The 17,897-nt window shown below is 39.7% G+C and overlaps 1 protein-coding gene across 1 annotated transcript in view; it reads right to left on the reverse strand.

Moving 5' to 3' along the window:
• Window positions 1-683: 683 nt before the first annotated feature.
• Window positions 684-17,897, reverse strand: part of CLINT1 (clathrin interactor 1) — a 46,879-nt gene continuing 29,665 nt past the window's right edge. Inside the window, exons 6-12 of the mRNA XM_036391614.2 lie at window positions 15,947-16,121; window positions 10,827-11,070; window positions 10,253-10,334; window positions 6,843-6,920; window positions 3,939-4,234; window positions 3,101-3,305; window positions 684-2,374 (exon numbers count right to left, since the gene is read on the reverse strand). Of these exons, the coding sequence (XP_036247507.1) occupies window positions 2,034-2,374; window positions 3,101-3,305; window positions 3,939-4,234; window positions 6,843-6,920; window positions 10,253-10,334; window positions 10,827-11,070; window positions 15,947-16,121 (1,421 nt within the window). The 3' untranslated portion in view covers window positions 684-2,033. The remainder of the gene's footprint in view (window positions 2,375-3,100; window positions 3,306-3,938; window positions 4,235-6,842; window positions 6,921-10,252; window positions 10,335-10,826; window positions 11,071-15,946; window positions 16,122-17,897) is intronic.

A 17,897-nucleotide genomic window follows, 5' to 3' on the forward strand; every position in this document is an offset into this window, starting at 1 on the left:
CTATTCATGCCAAAACCTTCCAAGGAGGATTGAGAGGCACTGTACCCTCCAGCATGACAGGATAACAACACTGACTCCAGGTTTAGCTTTCCCCAGTCCCATCTCCCAGCCCTGGAAGGAGCTTCCCTCCCACCACAATTCTGCATACATTGAACCAGTCTGAGCCTTCCCATCTGTTCCAACGAGAGGGTTTGAAGATGATTATTCCAAATAAGTGTAAAGGTTTCAGAACAGGAACCAGAGCCATCTCTCCTACTCAGCCGTTGAAGGCTGCCTTGATTACTTTGATGTAACAACACTTGAAAGCTCCTATTCTTTGAAACTAATTTAAACACATTGAATTGTTGAAAGATTAAAAACCGCAGTCAGCTAATTACACTCACTCTCATCTCTTATTCAGCAAATGAATCACTTTTCATTACCACTTAGCTGAAGTACATGAATTTCTGCCTAATTAGAAATGTTGTAGATGGAGCATTAGCAAGGCTGGAGCGGGTCAGGATATCTTGCCTGCTTCATTTTTAATTCCTAACGGTAGAGCCAGATAGGAAAGGCTTCAGATAAGAAGTCATTAAACAATTTTAAATTATTTATAAAAATTACTTTGCCCAAATTATAATTATTTTTTTTTCCCAAATGCTCTCATAAACGTCAAATGGAATGAAAGGAAAAGCAGTCCAACATTGATTTTAATGAACATTTTAATGTTATGTATAACAGAACATTATGAATACAATGGAAACAAAGTTTTATCAATTTAATAATAAAAAAGAAATCCAACATAAGAAAAGGGAGGCAATAAATTTCATACCTATAGTATAGTGCTTATTCTTAACAATATTCCCAGCTTGTGAATATAACAATGTCTTTGTGTTCCATATTCTAAAATCTTGATTCATGTGAACTTAAATGCAGAATTACAGAAGGAAAAACAAAACCCCCCAAAACCTTAATTCACTCTTTTGCTTTCAGTAAATCAGTAAAATCTTTGACTGCTACAGGTCTCCTTTATTAATATATATATTTTTTTTACTCCTCTATTGGATTCCACAGCTGCTAATGCCATATTTACACAAAAGAATCACCAAGTGTTGTATAAAAGTCAGGATCCAATGCCATTGGATTAAGTTAGGTTCTAAATTTACATCACTGAAGTGTGATTCACCTGCTGCTGATGCCCTAAACCAGTGGCTCCTCAGGGACATTGGTGCTACAAAGGATGCCAAGTGCCACTGGAAAAGAACTCCAAGAGTGCATTTTCTGGAGTTTTCTGAAAGGAAACCTTCCAGCTGTCTTGGATAAAGCTTCTCCCAGACTTGCATGGGATATCGGTTGTAACATTAGAAGCAGGTTAAGACCCCAAAAATCTGTTGATCACCAAATTGCTGAGAGAGAATTTTTACAATAAAAATTTGGGTAATACAGCAGTGTGGCTGGAACATTAGCAAAAGTATATATACATTCCAGGTCCCTTTGAACTAGCCATAGTCACATATGTAAGCCATTTTTGGACAAAAATATATATTCTTATAAAAAACTGATCATAGTACTTGAGTGACTTCACAATTGTGGACTCAGTGGTAGTAAAAGGAATGATCCAATTATGACAAAGTGATCAGGGAGAGGGGGAAAAGAAAGTCAAAGCTCTTCAAGAAAAAGAAAAGTATAAAATTAGATTCAAACATTTTTACCCAGTCCCCAATCCAGTCTTCCATCAAGTCTCAAAGTTAAAATTGGTTCTTCTACGTAGGAAAGGTTTTTTGATGGTCTTAATACAAATTATTTTGCAAAATCATCCAACACATTCCTTAGAAGAATCTCTGACCTCTCCAGAATTTGAACACTAGTTATTTCAACACTTAGAAAATAGCTTTTGGTTCTTTATGTAGACACTTTAACTGATAAAGAAAAAAAAAAAATTGATCAGTGTTTCCCATCCCTTCCCCAGCTATATTTGTGCAGCTAAAAATCCTTCATTCGGTCTGCCCATTTATTTTATTTTAATCTCATTTTATTTATTTATTTTACAATCTTTATTTGCTAAAATTGGCAAAATTTGCAAAGGCATCTTGCTTGGGTTGTACAGTCCCAGGAGTCAGAGAGGCCATACCCATGTTGGGTACCCCCATTCCTATTGTGCCCATTCCTGTGGCTGGCACTCCCATGTTCATGCCCATCATTCCCTGGTTCATCAAGGGCGCAGGGGCCATGGAGGCCATGCCCATGGTGCCTGACATCACCCCAGGCACTGCCAGCCCCACGGGCCCTCCCAGCAGGGCACTGCTCTGCGCCCTCACAGGCATCATGCTGGGCTGGGGGCTGAGGTTCACAGCTGCAAAGTTCTGCGTTATCACATTCATCGGTTGTTGCATATCTGCAGCAAAGAGAAAGAGCACAAAAATCACTGAGTGGAACCTGCTCATAGCAAAGGAGCTCTTGTGATTTAAGGAACTCATGTGGTCACTTCTGTGAACATGGATACGATGGCCAGGCCTGCAGCTATTTCCTGATTTGGACACCAGGAGGAATTTCTTTAATGAATGGTGGTCAGGCACGGGAAGCGGCTGCCCAGGGATGTCTGGAGTCCCCATCCCTGGAGGTGTCCCAGGAAGGCCACTGGACGTGGCACTCAGGGCTCTGGGCTGGGTGACAAGGCGGGGATGGGTCACCAGGTTGGACTCAGCAAACCCTGAGGCCTTTTCTAACCTTAATGATTTTATGATTCTTCTCTAACCTTAATGATTTTATGATTCTGTTGCACTTGTTTCCCTATTTTCTGCATGAAGACTCAGAAAGCTTCTACAGAAGGTACGGAAGTCATTGTATACCGATAAATGTTCTAGAGACGTTCTCAAGATTAGGAAGCCCAAAGTCAAGATAAAGCCATGGTGCAAGCTCTACAGCAGAACCTGCACAGACACAGCCTCCTGACACACCAATCTCCATTTAAAGAACACTTGTGTCACAATGTCACTGTGGTTTATGAAACAAGTGTGACTAAAGGAAGGTAAACAGCAATGGACAGAAGACTTGGATCTCAGGGACAGCCTATGGAACACAGACAGGGCTCAGTGTGCACAACAGTGCGATGATCACTTACTCTGTTGCTGCATCATGGTATTAAGCGATGGCTGTTGGGGTTTGGAAGGCTGCATCCCAGGTACTAAATTGTCCAAACTGATATTTACACTGGGATCTGACCAAGTTGAGGGTAGAGTTTTGCTTGCATTTTTCTGGACCATCTCTGTCCTTGCATTATAAAGTGAGTTAGGCTTCGGCATCATCGGGTTCACGCTTTGCAGAGGCTAAAAAAGAAAAGTTTGTTGGGATTCACTTGAAACAATCTATTGGTAGGAAATAGGACTGAAAAACAAGTATTTAGTTTTCCACAGAAGAAGATAAAACCCACGAAGCCATGAACTTTATCTCTTCCAAAGCAGGGCTGCCAGGTGCTGATCCACAGTTAGATTAGAAGAGTATTTGTAAGCAGAGGTTAAGTCCCACATCAATGTGGAGTGACAGTGACCAGCAGCAGCCAAGTTTTGAACTCAAAGATGCTGATTCTTTCCTCCTAATACCAAGCTGATCCCTTACAGTTTCCAAACCACTCCCCACTGCAGCAGGCACTTCTGTATTTTGGAGAACAGACCAGTCCTCACCTCCACCTACTTGAGGCTGGAAACCTGTAACATTCTGTGGAGAATGGCCTTACACTACCAAACTCAACTGCTCCAAAAAAGCAGCTACACTTCCTAGAGGAATGAAGCCCATCTTCAAGAAGAGACTTTTCTCTTTAGGATGCAATTGAAACATTTTTGACAAAATGCTGATCCCATCTGAGTGACCAGGCCTAATGCAGTCCAGGGGAGGAATGCATTCACTTTTAAAGCTGTGATTAAGGAGAAGGTCATTAGCAAACTGTAGCAATAGCAGCATACCTGTGACCTGGACATGGGTAAACTGACACCCATGGAATTGGAACTCATCATGGAGAAATTCATGCTTTGTGAGGAAGTCATGGTTGTCTGAGAGGGTCCCATCAAATCAAACAGATCCATAGAATTGGAAGCAGCTGAAGGCTGGCCCGGAGCTGGCTGTGAGCCACTGAAGAGCTCTAGAGCTGGCTGCTGTGCTGTGCTGCTGAAGAACTCTCCAGATGAAGCACTGGCACAAGGAGAAGCTTGGTTGAAGGCACTCCAGTCACCAAAGTCTCCATTTCCACTTGTTGCTGTACCTGAAGAAAAGGCAACAGTGTGGGAGGAAGGAAGACAGAGAAGAAAGACAAGACTTAGAGAAAGGCACTGAGCAAATGCCATATTCCATGAACTGAAACAAATGAGAGCTGATCTGTGTCCGTCCAGATTAACATCTGCAGGTAGAACCTCCATCTGGACATCACTCCCTCTCATGAATATTCCAACAATTTTAACAAGGTATGAAAGGAAACATGAGACACTCGTACACAGAAAGTAGAAGATGTTAGGCAAGATGTCACCTCTGGATGCCAGGCAAGCAGGGGCAGGTTTGTTTCAGTTGAAGTACAACTGGAAGATAACTTGGGGTAGACTAGAGACTACGGTCAGAACAACACTGAGAACTTGGATAATATTGATCAACCTTTTATCTTGGCATTCTGGTATTTGCAAAGAGAGCAGTTGTAAGGAACAAGCTACTGGATAAAGCAAATTCCATCATAATAAAGACAACTACATCCAAATTTGGTTGTATATAACTGTATCTTTTTGTATAAAACTACACTGAGGGGAATAAAACTCAGAACTTTGAGAGCAGGTTGCCAGGAAAATCTTATTTGAGGTGATAAGGAATAAGCTTTTCCCATCCATGGAGTGCTCATATAAAACACATTAGGTTTTTAAAATTTGATTCCTGAACTAAATGCCTTGATTTGAAGCAGAAATTCAATCTTGGATCAATCATTTCTCTCAGCAGCAGCTTTGCTGCACTCTTGTAGTTCATCACTTAAACACTGTTCCATTTCAATAGTTCGAGTTTTTGGAGACAAGTGTTTAAATCAGAACACAGAACTCTGAGCTCTCTCTCTGTATTTCTCTGTGAAGGCAGAGCCAACAGCACGAGCTGTTTGTAGACACCTGCAAGGGCACCTCAGCATCATCACAGATGTTGTGACACAAACCAGTGAACTGAGAGCGTGTCAAACCTTGGAGTCAAACAGGAGGAGATGTTCCTCCCTCAAAACACGTGTTTCCCCATTAACAAGGAAACTGTTGATTCACAGCACTGACGGGGGCAGAAAAGCTTAAAACAGCATTTGGAGAAGATGCTGAATATAAAGCAACACCATTTAAACAGCTCACAGGCTACACAGTGAATCACACTCTGAGCTTGGGCCACTGGCCAGATCAGCTTTTTGATTCTCCCAAATCACTTTTGGTACTTCAGCTACATCACAAGCAACAGCACTGCCATAGGAAATGAGCTTTGAGTGCTGGTGAACATTTAAATAATCTCTTGGATTTCTTTAGCTGACTGAACAAAGACTCAAACACATAGAGCTGGGGCAGATGAATCCAGTGCCAGTTTCTATTTCCTGCCCTGTGCAATGGCTGCTTCTGTAATGTATTCCACCCACTCATGGGTAACTGCAGCAGTCTTTAACACTTCCTGTAAATATTTATCAACATACACCTTCAACCTTTAGTCATGTTTCTTTACCAACACATTACAATTTAAAGAAAAGCAGAAGAGTAAATTGTTCACAAAATCCAAGTATTGCCAACAACTTCAGTGCATGAAGTGGGCTAATATTCATTAGCTCAGGGCCTTACTAGAACATTTGCTTTGATCTTCCTCACAAAGAGGCACTATATTAGAATGTTTCAATTAGTATTACATATTAAAAATTAAAACCTACTTTAAATATTCCTGATAGATAAGTAAATGCTGAGTGTGCTCCTTCTGTGTTCAGACCTGTGCATTGAGCACCAATAATGGAAGAGGGGGTAAAAGGGAGGAGGTTTTGCCCCTTCAGTATGACTTCAAAGATGATTAATCAAGAAGGCAAAGATTTCTAGAGGGGCTTACACTGTTCAGGAATGATTAATAATTTCACAGGACTCCTTGTCCCTTGCATAATGGTGATTGGAATAGATTAATCATGTTAATGCAGATAAAGGATTATATCAATTTAGACTGTATTAACACAGGAGTTATTTGCATAGTGGGCAGCTTTGTGTTTGCAAAACATCTTGGGTTTGACTGTGAAAGCTCGTAAAAAACCAGAGCAGTTCTTTCCTACCAAGTACACTGAAGGTCTATTAACTAACCCAGGACCAGCAGAGCCTTCCCAACACAGCAAAATAAAGGAGGAGTTGGAAACATGCTGACTAAAAGCTCCCTCCAGGTCGATTTGCTGTTCTTTTCTCATTTTGTCCCTGATCCTGCACCCTGGCTGAGAACCCCTCATCACAAACATCACTACTGCTCAAATTAACTTCACAAAGGACAGCCAGCTCTGCCCACTCCAGGGTTTTCTGCGACCCTGTAGATCCCACAAAGATTCCACCAAAGGAAAATGGATCACTTTAGGAGGTTTCCAAGCATATTTTATTGATTTCCAGTCCAATTTTAAGGGAAACCTTTTCAGATGGTGGCCATGTCTCCTGATAAGCTTGTCTGCCTGCAGGTAAAATGTCTGCACATGCACTGAGCCAGGCTGCATCTTCCTTCCTCCCAGAGCACTTGTGGTCCAGCTACACACACACTTTACCCTGGAAAGGGAAGGGACTTTCAATAATGCCACATGGCATCTCTTGCCCTCCTTCCACCCTTCAGCAGCACTGCAATCCCTACATCAATCCTACCTTGTGATGATGGGAAACTCGCTGAAGCAGCAGGTGAACTAAAATCAGCAAATCCTCCAAATGGGTCACTTGATCCACCTAGGAACAGAGAGAAGCCAAAAGCTGTTACAGGACTGTGCAAAGATCCATTGCAACAATTGCATGTGGGATTTATGAAGAAAAGCTGTTCTGCACTTGACATGATGCATTTATTGATTCTGCTCCCCAAGTCAGCTCTGTTTTCCTGTTCATCCCCACACTGTGTTTATACAAGTCTGAGCAACAATAAACTGGATTATTTCCAACTGCCTTGCAGAGCTTGCAGTTTTGTTTTCCATGGGAAGAACTAAAACATTCAAGTTTTTGTCACCTCTAAAAATAAATTCAGAGATATTAAAAAGATTAACAAGTTTTTAACTGGGGAGTGATGCTACCAGCTTGGCACTTTGTAAAATTAAAAATCTGGAAGCATAATATAAAAAGGCCAACTATTTCTATTGTATAAAAGTTAATTTATTATGCTTCCTTATGAAAAATTACATGTCACCTTATATTTAGTTTTTGTGTTACTTAAAGCATGAATGATTCTGCAATGATCTTGAATTAGGATTTCAGGGACAGAGCTTCCACGTGTGTTCATTTTTTATAAGTTTGCTTCCTTTCTACAGCAAGAACATTAAGTTTTCCAACCAGACATTTGTATACAGCATATAAATTATTGACTTCTGAATATAGCATAGTAACAAATTTTCACTAAAAAGATTCGGCCAAGGTATAAAAGCAGAAGACTTAAGAACCATATTGAAAAGCTGATTCTTAAAATAAACTCAGAAAAGTTATAAAAATCACTAGTTATGGTTGGTACTGTTTTCAAGCAGGTATTCCACTGACCAGAGGAAGCCAAGAAGTCGACCTTATTTGTTTGTCCTTAAAGATTTCACCTCCAAGCAGTCTCACCCTCAGAAGAAGCTGCAGCAGTTCAATTATTTTGCTTTTAGTGTTCTGCGTACATTATATAGGTTACATCACAGCTGCTTAGCCTGCAGTGCTTAGGAGGCAGCCAGGTGGGACTGGAACATCTGTGCTGCACTCAAACACCACCAGGGACAGCTTCCAACATCTGGTGCCATTTCGGAATTGTCTTATCGCTGCAAGACATTCTGCCCCATCTGCTGCTCTCAACTGGGTTAATTAAACCAGAACCATCTCCTTTTTAATAAATGGCCAGCAGTAATAAAAGGAACCATTCACTTCCTAATACATGTGTACTTGTATTTCTTTTTAATGTTATTTTACTGTAGACATTGCCAGGAAGGCGACAGTTCTTCCAAGGGGAAATGTCTTCTTGCTGAGCCTGTAGTGCAGGATATAAAACATGAGCAGAGAATGCAAGGATGCTCTCTGAATTTTCAGATACAGCACTACAGAAACTCTTTCAACACCTTTTCAAGAGGGAAACAACTTCACACAAAGTTAAGGAATTTCTTCAAATTCCTTAGCACAAATTCTGAAGTGACCTAATAAACATCTCCTGTGTGTTTATACACGTTTTATTCTAACACCCAAGAATGAAAAAGGAACAGTGAAATATCAAACTAAAAACCTGATCTGATCCTATTTATCCTGTCTCCTGCAATGAACACTTTCAAGTGTTTTTTTCCCCACATATGTGCCTGCAGAGTTCAGAACAGGTTAATGGTTTGAGAGTTTATATGCTGAATGAGAAACACAGATGACACACTCCTGACCACTTGCTTGAAGGAAAAAATAAAAATCAATGCTCCCTGCTACACCCATTATCCTTGGGCTGCCTGACAGTGCCTAGGGATTAATTTAATTTTAAAAACAGAACTGAGTTCAAACCCAAAATAACCCCTTAACATCTTCGGTCAAATTTAACTTTTCTTCCCCATCTCTTGCCTGTTTGCAAGTGAAACTGAGTTTCAGAGAGAGGTGACAGAGATTAAGCTGGATGCAGCAATTCTCTAAAGAAAGGTTAAAGAACCTCAGCTCAGTAACACCAAAAAAATCCTCCCAGCAGGTCTAACCAGGGATTTTACATCTCTTTTATGGCAAACAAGCACCCCCTCACATACAAACTGTGTTGCTCCAATAAAGAGTAACACTGAGCCCAATCAACCCTTTCACATCTCTGCACCTGAAAATACACAGATAAGCAAACCCCAAGTTCCCTGAATTGACATCACTTCCCTGCCAGTTCCTTCACAGGACACATCAAAGGCTGCATTTGACCCTTTCCCTCTGCCTTGCCTGACACTGGGAATGTTCCCACAGGCTGTGCTGCAAGGAGCAGTGGTCAGAACAAGTGACCTGCATGTGAAGGACAGTGCTAATCCTCTCAACATGAGCAAGCCTCAAAGATTCCCATACGAGATCTGTCACTACAAATGAACCCTTTCCATCTGCCTGCTCAGGTCAGCAGAGGTTATTTAGCAGGACAGCTGGTAATGTGTCTCTTCTCAGCACCATTTCTAAATGCTGCTTTGGAAAAAGGAGAAAAAAGAGTAATAAAAAAACAAGAAAAAAGGCTGACTACAACAATGAGCCAAACTGATGAAAGTTTAAATACACTGTAATACAGAAGCTGCCATAGTTCTGTTTGAAATATGGGCAGGTTCATTTTGAAGCAGAAACATCTATTCTCAACGAGATCTTATTTTTATAAAAATAAAAACATACACACTGTATATAAAACAAAAAGGTTCCAAACCTTTCAGCCATAAGAATTAGGTAGAAAAAAATCAGTATTGACTTGGGATAGTGGTTCTGATCCAGGATCTTAACTTTCATGGAACTGTGGTAACTCTGCTGTAAAAAAATTCTTTGTACTCTTACCAATCCCATAGGAAAGCACTGAAATTTGACACACTCCTAAAAAGCATCTGCATTTTGGGAGCAGAAGGGTAAGGCCATTGAAGACTAACAGGTTTGTTACACATTTAGAGAGTGAAGGATGTGTTTTAAATGAGTAATTTCATTTTTAGATAGCCATTTCTTTTTGGTTCTAGGGTTTGGATCAACCAAGTGCCAAGAGAAAATAAGACAAAGAAACAAGTTTGCCATATACCTCAGATGAAAGCTTCCATGAAGATTATCCATCTCCACCTGCCCAGCCTTTGAACTGTGCTATGAGAAATGCTTGAATATGAATGGATTGCACTTGCTTTTAGAGTTAATTATAAATAACTGCATTACATACACAGTTTCTGACAGACTGATCTAGCAGTTAATCTTTGTGTTCTTAACATTTATTAGTCCCATGCAATAGCACACACAGTACCTTGCTACAAAGGGTTCTTTCTAGGCAGTTTTACATTTTTTCAAGTATTCATTTCTCTATTTATCCACTTTAGTTTTATTCCAGCAACAAACAAATTTCTCCTCAGAACTGGAACAGACCCCAAACCTACCTGTGGAAGCTGGCTGGCTGGCTCCATCAAACAACAGGTCCACCAGGTCGTTAGAGGACTTGCTGCCAGAGGGGACAGCAGCCTGGAAAAGAAATGACACCAGATCTCAACTCATGATGCTGTTAATCCATCAAATGACACTAAGAAGTTTTCTGGGGTTTCAAAGGATTTTGTTTGCTTTTGCTTTGAAGATTTGGCTTTAAAGCCAACAACCATGTGGCTAAAATGTGAAATCAAATACTGAAAAACTAAAGCTCATAGGTTTTTTATAACTGAAGAATTTGGTAAGTTTTCAGTAAATGTGCAGCTTCATAGAATCTTTAACACATCATGCCAAAATTCTCTTTGCTGTCCTGAAGAGAGCAAAACATGCTAATGACTATATTTAAAAAATTCTACGCCTTAAAGCAATCACAATTGATTACAGTTATACTGTTCCACAGTGATAAACTAAACATTTCTGATAAAACAGCTCCCTTGAAGGCTGCATCACAAAACCTACCCTAAATCAGAAATTGTCTTAGAGGCTAGAAGAAAACAGCTTCCCAAATGATGTGCTGTCCTGCTGTCTCACCTTTGTCGTAGGCTGTGCAGGATGAGCAGCAGAGTTCTGCTCTGGACTTGCTTTGTCTCCTGTGTAATGAGCTGCTGCTCCCAAGTCAATGGTTTTTGAAGGATTTGCTGAGCGTTTCTGTCTGATGGTGGTAATTTCTGTAGCTTGTGCAATATGAATGTGTTTTGTTGTCACAGTCTCCTCTTCATCTTTAAATTCAGCTTTGGGAGATTTGCCTCTTCTAGATTTTTCCTCATCACTGTCACTAGAAAAACAAAAGTGATAGCACAGCATTTGTGATGGACTTCTCAGCTCCTTGAGAAGACATTTGGCTTAAGCTACAAGAATTTTGGTTACTGCAGTTTCTTGTAGGAACAGTTCATGATAAAAATGCTGCTTTTTCCTACATTTGAGAGAGGAACTGTTCCACCCTTACATAACACATCACACCACACAGCATTGCACCTGTTGCACAGAAGCAGGGGAGAAAAGCAGGTCATTTTGTTAAGCATGAACTGCAAGTCCACGACAGAGGATAATAGGAAATCAGTGTTTAAACCCAGTACATGGAATCACCTTTTGACAGGAACTCTCCCACACATTATGTAACACTTCAGCAACAGAAAGTTAAGTTGGCAGGTGTGCTCAGTACTTACACCAAGAGACAGAAAGCAGTGAACCATATTCTGTACTGTCTTTTGGGTTTGCACAACTCCATTTGTATTTCAGCTCATTTCCTTTTCCAGGGAAACAGGCTTTCATATTCTTAGAGATGTTTGTGGGAACAGACTGCTTACAGAATTATGCAATGCAATGTTACCATTACCAGAGCACGCACGGTTGTTCTCAAAATGTAAAAGAATAAAAATATCACCCTTTTAGGCAAAAACTTTCTAGATGTTGTTGCACACTGTTTGAATAATTTGTTATATCTTCTACTTTTGTATTTTAAGTCTTTCACAAAGAAAGCAATTGGCCTCCACCACCAGTCATGTTGCCTGTTACCATCAGGATTTGTACATAACAGTGAGAATTGCTGTAGAGAAAGCTTAAATACATTGGAATGTATTTTGAAATTGTAATTCCCTTAGCAACAGAGTTGAAAGTGGAAGGGTTTTATATTTTAATAATGCATTAGAATACTAAAACTGAAAAATTTAAGAAAGGCTGTCCCTTTGTCAGAGGGAATGTGACAGTAACTGCAATATACTCTGGGGGGGAGCCTTTGTTCTCTGCTAACAATGGTGGCTTTTTGGGAACATGCTGCATGTACCATTTCCTCTGTGCATGTTACCTGCTCACCACTGGGGATGGCTCAGTTCAGTAACATCACTCAAAACAAATGCTCTCTCCCTTTTGCAATTCTTTTACTGTTAAAAAGATAAATTTTACAGCTGCTGACCATCCAGCAGCTCCTGGCATTGGTTTGAGCCAGCCTTTCACAGATAAGGGAGCTCAAACATCATTTAACTTGATTTTCCAAAGCACTTCAACCCTGCAGTGTGGGCCCAGCCCTGCTGCCCACCTGTGTGCACAGAGGGGACCCCAGCCACCTCCATTTGTGACATCATTTTAACAGGAGCCCCCAGAGCAAAGGGATCTGCACATGATCATGGTGCACACAGGGCATCCATCCCAAGAGCCCTGGAGGAGGGTGGAGGATGCTGCTGGAAACATCCAAGACCAGACAACACAACTAAGGCTCAGTCTCTCCATGGGCTGTATTTAATACCTGCAATACATTTCTTGTCCAGACTACAGAGTTCAACACTGTTCTGTGGGCTAAGGAAACAAGTGACAACAAGTCTGATTGACACAGAACTGCAACAGATCAATCTCACTAATGCAAGAATGAAGAAAGTCAGTCTTTGGTGATATACAGCAAAATAAATGACTAAAGGCTCTGAGGAAAGAAATTAAACATATATGCCAGAAAGGAGAATAAATATTACAAGATTCAATTTTCTATGACAACCTGTACTTCTTCCAAAGTCTCTCAGGAGATCCACTTTTTATTTTTCTTTAATGGTCACATTAACAAAAAAAAAATTACAGATTAATGTTTGCTCTAAGTATGTTTACTGTGCTCAGTAAAATCCCAGTGCTTCATCTGAGAATTGCACAGAGAACTTAAATATAAAATTACAGCAATGTACCAAATAATGAAAAAACTTCTGCAAAGAAAGTATAGAATTACAACATTGAGAAATCAAAGTATGGACACATTCTTTTCCTTTGCCTTAGGTTTTTGTAGTAAGGGCTTTTTCTTAACAACCTTTAAGAAAACAAAACCAGTTTACTGAGACTTTAGGTATATCCAAATTACACCCCAATATAAAAGTTATCCTTTAGATATAAGTTGCCCTTAAACATGGCCATTGCCTCCTTTCAGAAGAGTACTGGAATTTTTGCTTCCTTTCTATTCTGTTACCTACATCAACCTTCCTGAGTACTGGAGAAACAAGGATTAACAGTGTTTTAAGAATTCTAAGGAAAAAAAATGCAGTGTTTCAGAAGCACCTCTGTGTGTCTGCAGGTAATTCAGAAACAAGTTTTCAGTGTGCAGTGCTGGACTCAGCACAGCAGCTGGTTTATCCACCTAAGAACTAACAAGCATTAAGAAAGAAAACCAGAGGCTTTCCCACCCCATTGGGGTATTGCCTGAGGTTTTCACTACTTGCACAGGGATATTTTACTGGAAAAAAAGAATTCATTTCCTCTATAACACCGTCAGAATTTTTCATCTAAATTTAAAAAACAAAAAAAAAGGCAGCAGACTTGGCTTCTCCAAATCTCACTGTGTAAAGCAGTTGCACTGAAATCTACTGTACACTCATTATTTTGTATCATTTAGCTCTCTGGTAAAGTTATTTCCTTCAAGCATTTTCTTCCATCTATGCAAACCACTGGCTTTGCAAGTAAAGTCAGAAATCCACAAGTTTGGCCAAGTTCTTCTGGTGTGTAAAGACCATGGCTTCCAAGTTTTCTTGGCCACAGGTAAGATGTGTAAGACACATTTATTCTTTGTGCTTCAAGGCTTTTATTGGCTTTACAGTACTCAAGCAATAATGGTTTATAAAGTTATTAAGACTGCAACAATAGAACATAACAGCACGTTTGCCAGCTGAGTGAGTATCACCATTTAGTCACTTTTCCAAGTGAAATGGCAACTTAATTGTTATTGTATGGCAGCAGGCTACAAATTAGTCAGTACATTTTTGGCACTTTTTTCTACAAAAAATTGCTGAAGTGTGAAAACACAAATGCAGAGATTTCACGAGGCATTTAAAAAGAATGTTATTTTGAGCCTAACTTATATATGATAATTAAAATTTTATGCCACCTTCAGTTTTAATATTTAAATATAGTATTTGCTAATAGAGCATGCACTAAGCCATGTATTTACAGTATCTTAAGGATAAATACAGACATTCTATAACCATCTGTTCAATCTTCTTCTGATGGCTTCTGTAGAAACAAACCTCTTCACTCAAAGCCTTGGATAAAATCCTTTCCATGGTATTTGATCCCCATGCCAGGAGAAGAGAAGAAGAACTTCCAGGCTGGGATTTGAAGCAAGGTTAGAGGAGCTGAAATGCTGCAGCCTGAATTCCTTCTTACAGCAGAATAACCTGCAAGCACCAAACTGCCTTTGCTCATGGATGTCCCAAAAATTCCTCCTTTTAATTCAAGTCTCAAGTTTATCACTTTTATAAATTTTGAGACAAACAAAACCTGACATAGACCAAAAAAATAGGAGAAAACTCAAACAGAAGAGACAAGGGTTACAAGAGCAAAGCAAAAACGTAAAATGTAATAGTAGTCAGAGAAAAAGAGCAGTGTTACTTGGGGCAGAGATGTACAATGGAGAAGTTATCAAAATACACTGCTTTTGCTAAAGATTAGACTTCAGAAAGGACTGTCTAAACCACTGAAAAATACAAGACTTTATCCAGCACAAGTAAGAGACAGTTTTTATTCAGAAATAAAACAAAGGAAGTAAGACTAAAAAAAAAAAATGTTTACTGTACATCCCCTACATGAAACATGGCTGGTGAGGTCTGCAGACATCATGGGACAAGTTGCTTTTGAAAGGTAAGTACAGAAATGCACACAGAAATGTACCATTGGTACATGTGAAATTGTTTACTTTTCTTCTGATCCCTTCTCTTTGTAGTCCATTGATATTAGGTTCTAAGAGGGAACCCTGATGTGTGCAAAGAATACCAGTTTTATGATTTATTAATGCCCCAGCAAGAGGACCACAAGGGCTTTCCCCCAGAAATGCTGCCATTATTATTATTTTTTGTCTCCATGCAAAATTGCTTTAGTTTTGCATCACACAGATGTGTGCATATGGATTTTTATGTTCATATACATGTGTGACTATCTAAAGATACTCTTGTAAAAAATATTAACCAAATCTCAGTGCAAATTTGATTTTTCAGTTGTTTCCCAAAGGGGAATTATTTCAATATACTTGAGCACTTTCTCTACAGCAATTTCAAATTCTATTAAGTACAAACTTGATCTCCAGATAATTAAATTCAATGCACCTGTTGAAGTGTGACAGATGTTAAGTTCTTTCTGTAGCCAAAGCAGGGTAGACTTTCTCCCTTACTGAAGAAATTTAATGACCAGATGTAAAATACAAGTATTTTCCTGAAAAGCCTCAACTGAAATTGACTCTTTTTTTTTTTTTTAAGAAATCACCTGCAGGCTGTTCTTCCTGAGATCAGCTCAGGGAAGCAGCACTGTGTCAAAGCAATTTCAATTTTCTTCCTTGGCACTCCAGCATTCAGAGTGTGTGCAGCATTAAGTGGCAGCCTTCAGTACACTGGCACATGAGCACTGAATTGCTGAGACAAGGAAAAACTCAGGATATTTCAGCCAAATTCCCTGCTTTGCCAGCAGCTGGGGCAGTAATGGAAGGCAGCCAAGAGCAGTTAACTACTGCCAGAGCCACACTGCTCCCCAAGGCCAGGGGAGCTGCAGAAGCCCAGGAAGCAGGTACTGAACCCACATCTGCTTCCCCCTACAGACAAAAAGAATGGCAGAGGATGTGGCTTATATCCAGCAATGTCAAACTGCTTCCTAAGAGCAATCTCACAGATAAACTCAGGGTACAACAGCTCCAGTACCTGCACCTCTCTGGAGAGTCCTCTCTATCTTTCCTTCGGAACTTGCTGATGGTGTCATCGATGGTGCTGCCGATCTTGTCACTGAGCTCCCCTAACTTGTCACTGAAAGGAAAAGTTGACTTTTTATCCCATTCTTCATCCCATTTGGACTTGGGCTCAGGATCATATCTTTCACCTGGTAAGACAAAGATAAGAGCTATTAAAGGTACCAATAAAAAGCCTGTGGCTTTTCTGGAATCCCTCTCAATCCACCCCTGCCCCACACACCTGAGCTGCACAAGTTCACAGAGCAAAAAAAGCTCCCCCAGCTGAATCAACTCTATTACAGCAAGGCACAGCATGGAATGCCCATCATGAAGTGGCAGGAATGGAGGCTCAGAGACTTTTGCTTATGGCAATGACACAAGCTCAATGCCCAGCACATCAGGAGGCTGTTGGGCTCTGCTGGAGAAGCAGCAGAGGCAGGAGCAGCCCTGGCTGCAGGAGCAGCTGAGCAGGAAGGGCCCATGGCACCTCTGGAACAGCCCCTTAGTGCAGGATATTCCACTCCTGGCTGAGCTGAGTGATCACTGGGGGTTTTATACACTGACATTAATACACAAAAACACAGTAACAAAATACTGAAAGAATGGGTGTAAAACTTTTCATTTTCCACACTCAGCAATTAAAAAAAGTTTCACAATTTTTTAAGAGAGATGAAAAAAGAAAAGGCAGTAAACTCACCTTTTCAGGGGCCACTGGATACCCTGAACATCTTTCCTGAACACTATTATCAAGAAATCAAAACCTTTTTTTTCTAATTTAGTATTCCAGACCTCCATACTGGTATTTTAGATTACAAACAGCTGCCAGTTTTACTTGAAATTAGCACATTTGTTGTACAATCCCATCAAGGAATTCTAAACCACTGAAGAGTCTTGTTTGTACACACACAGCCAACTTGAGTTTAATTCAAATTAAAAAACCAACATTTTAACAAAGACTTGACTATCAGAAGCACTGCACACTTCAACTTGTATTGTGATCTTGTATCAGATCTTCTGCACAAAATATAGGTGCATAAAGGAAACCAAACCAGCTCAGTTTCTACACAACATTTGTAGGCAAACATTTATATTCTGGGCTATCATACACATGAAACAAGCCATTTCTTGTGCATCTTTTAAAAATGTGAAACAATAGTGATTTTTTTTTGTTTACTTAGGCTGAGTAAAATTGAGCGGCAGGAAAGGAAGGACAGTGAAATAATCCCTACTTCAAGTTACATACAAATGACATTGCAGCTCATGTGATGTTCAAGGTATATTCAATTAAAGCAATTTTAATAAAAAGAAAATGATTCCAGCACTACAAGGTGCAAAATTTGAATTATACCTATCTGATAACCTCATATCATATAGGGTGTATTTTCTTAGTAAAGACATAGGTGCAAGTCTCCAATGACATTTGTTTAGATCCATAAAACTTTTCCATTTGAGAACCTGCTACCAATCCATGAGATACTCAGTGAGATCTTTATCGTTGGAAAAGAAGACACTGCTCAGAAATGTACTGCTGTAAATTTTGCAGGAGAATAAAATGGCCTTATTTCAGTTTATGTCAGGCTCTCAAGCATTTTAATGCAGATTCCTTTAGAGGGGTTTTCCTGTGCAATACAAATTTTTAAATTAAAATAGACACCAACTAGAAGCTCAGTATTTTCAGGACAAAATAAACTAACAAAAAATCTTAATAAAAGCATTTTTGTTTAAATAACTTGAATCTTTTTTATTAGAAATCTCACCTGGGAAAGGGTTTGCTTAGTGCTGCTAGAAAGACTTTTACTTTAACAAATGAAGGAATAATTCAAAACCCTTTACCACAAAAATTAAATACAAGACAGAAACTAGTCCCTTAAATTTAAAAACCTGAATGATACCTAAAGATCACATGGAGAAATGATCCTACCCAG

Source organism: Molothrus ater, chromosome 15, assembly GCF_012460135.2.
Source record: "Molothrus ater isolate BHLD 08-10-18 breed brown headed cowbird chromosome 15, BPBGC_Mater_1.1, whole genome shotgun sequence".
NCBI classification, from domain to species: domain Eukaryota; kingdom Metazoa; phylum Chordata; class Aves; order Passeriformes; family Icteridae; genus Molothrus; species Molothrus ater.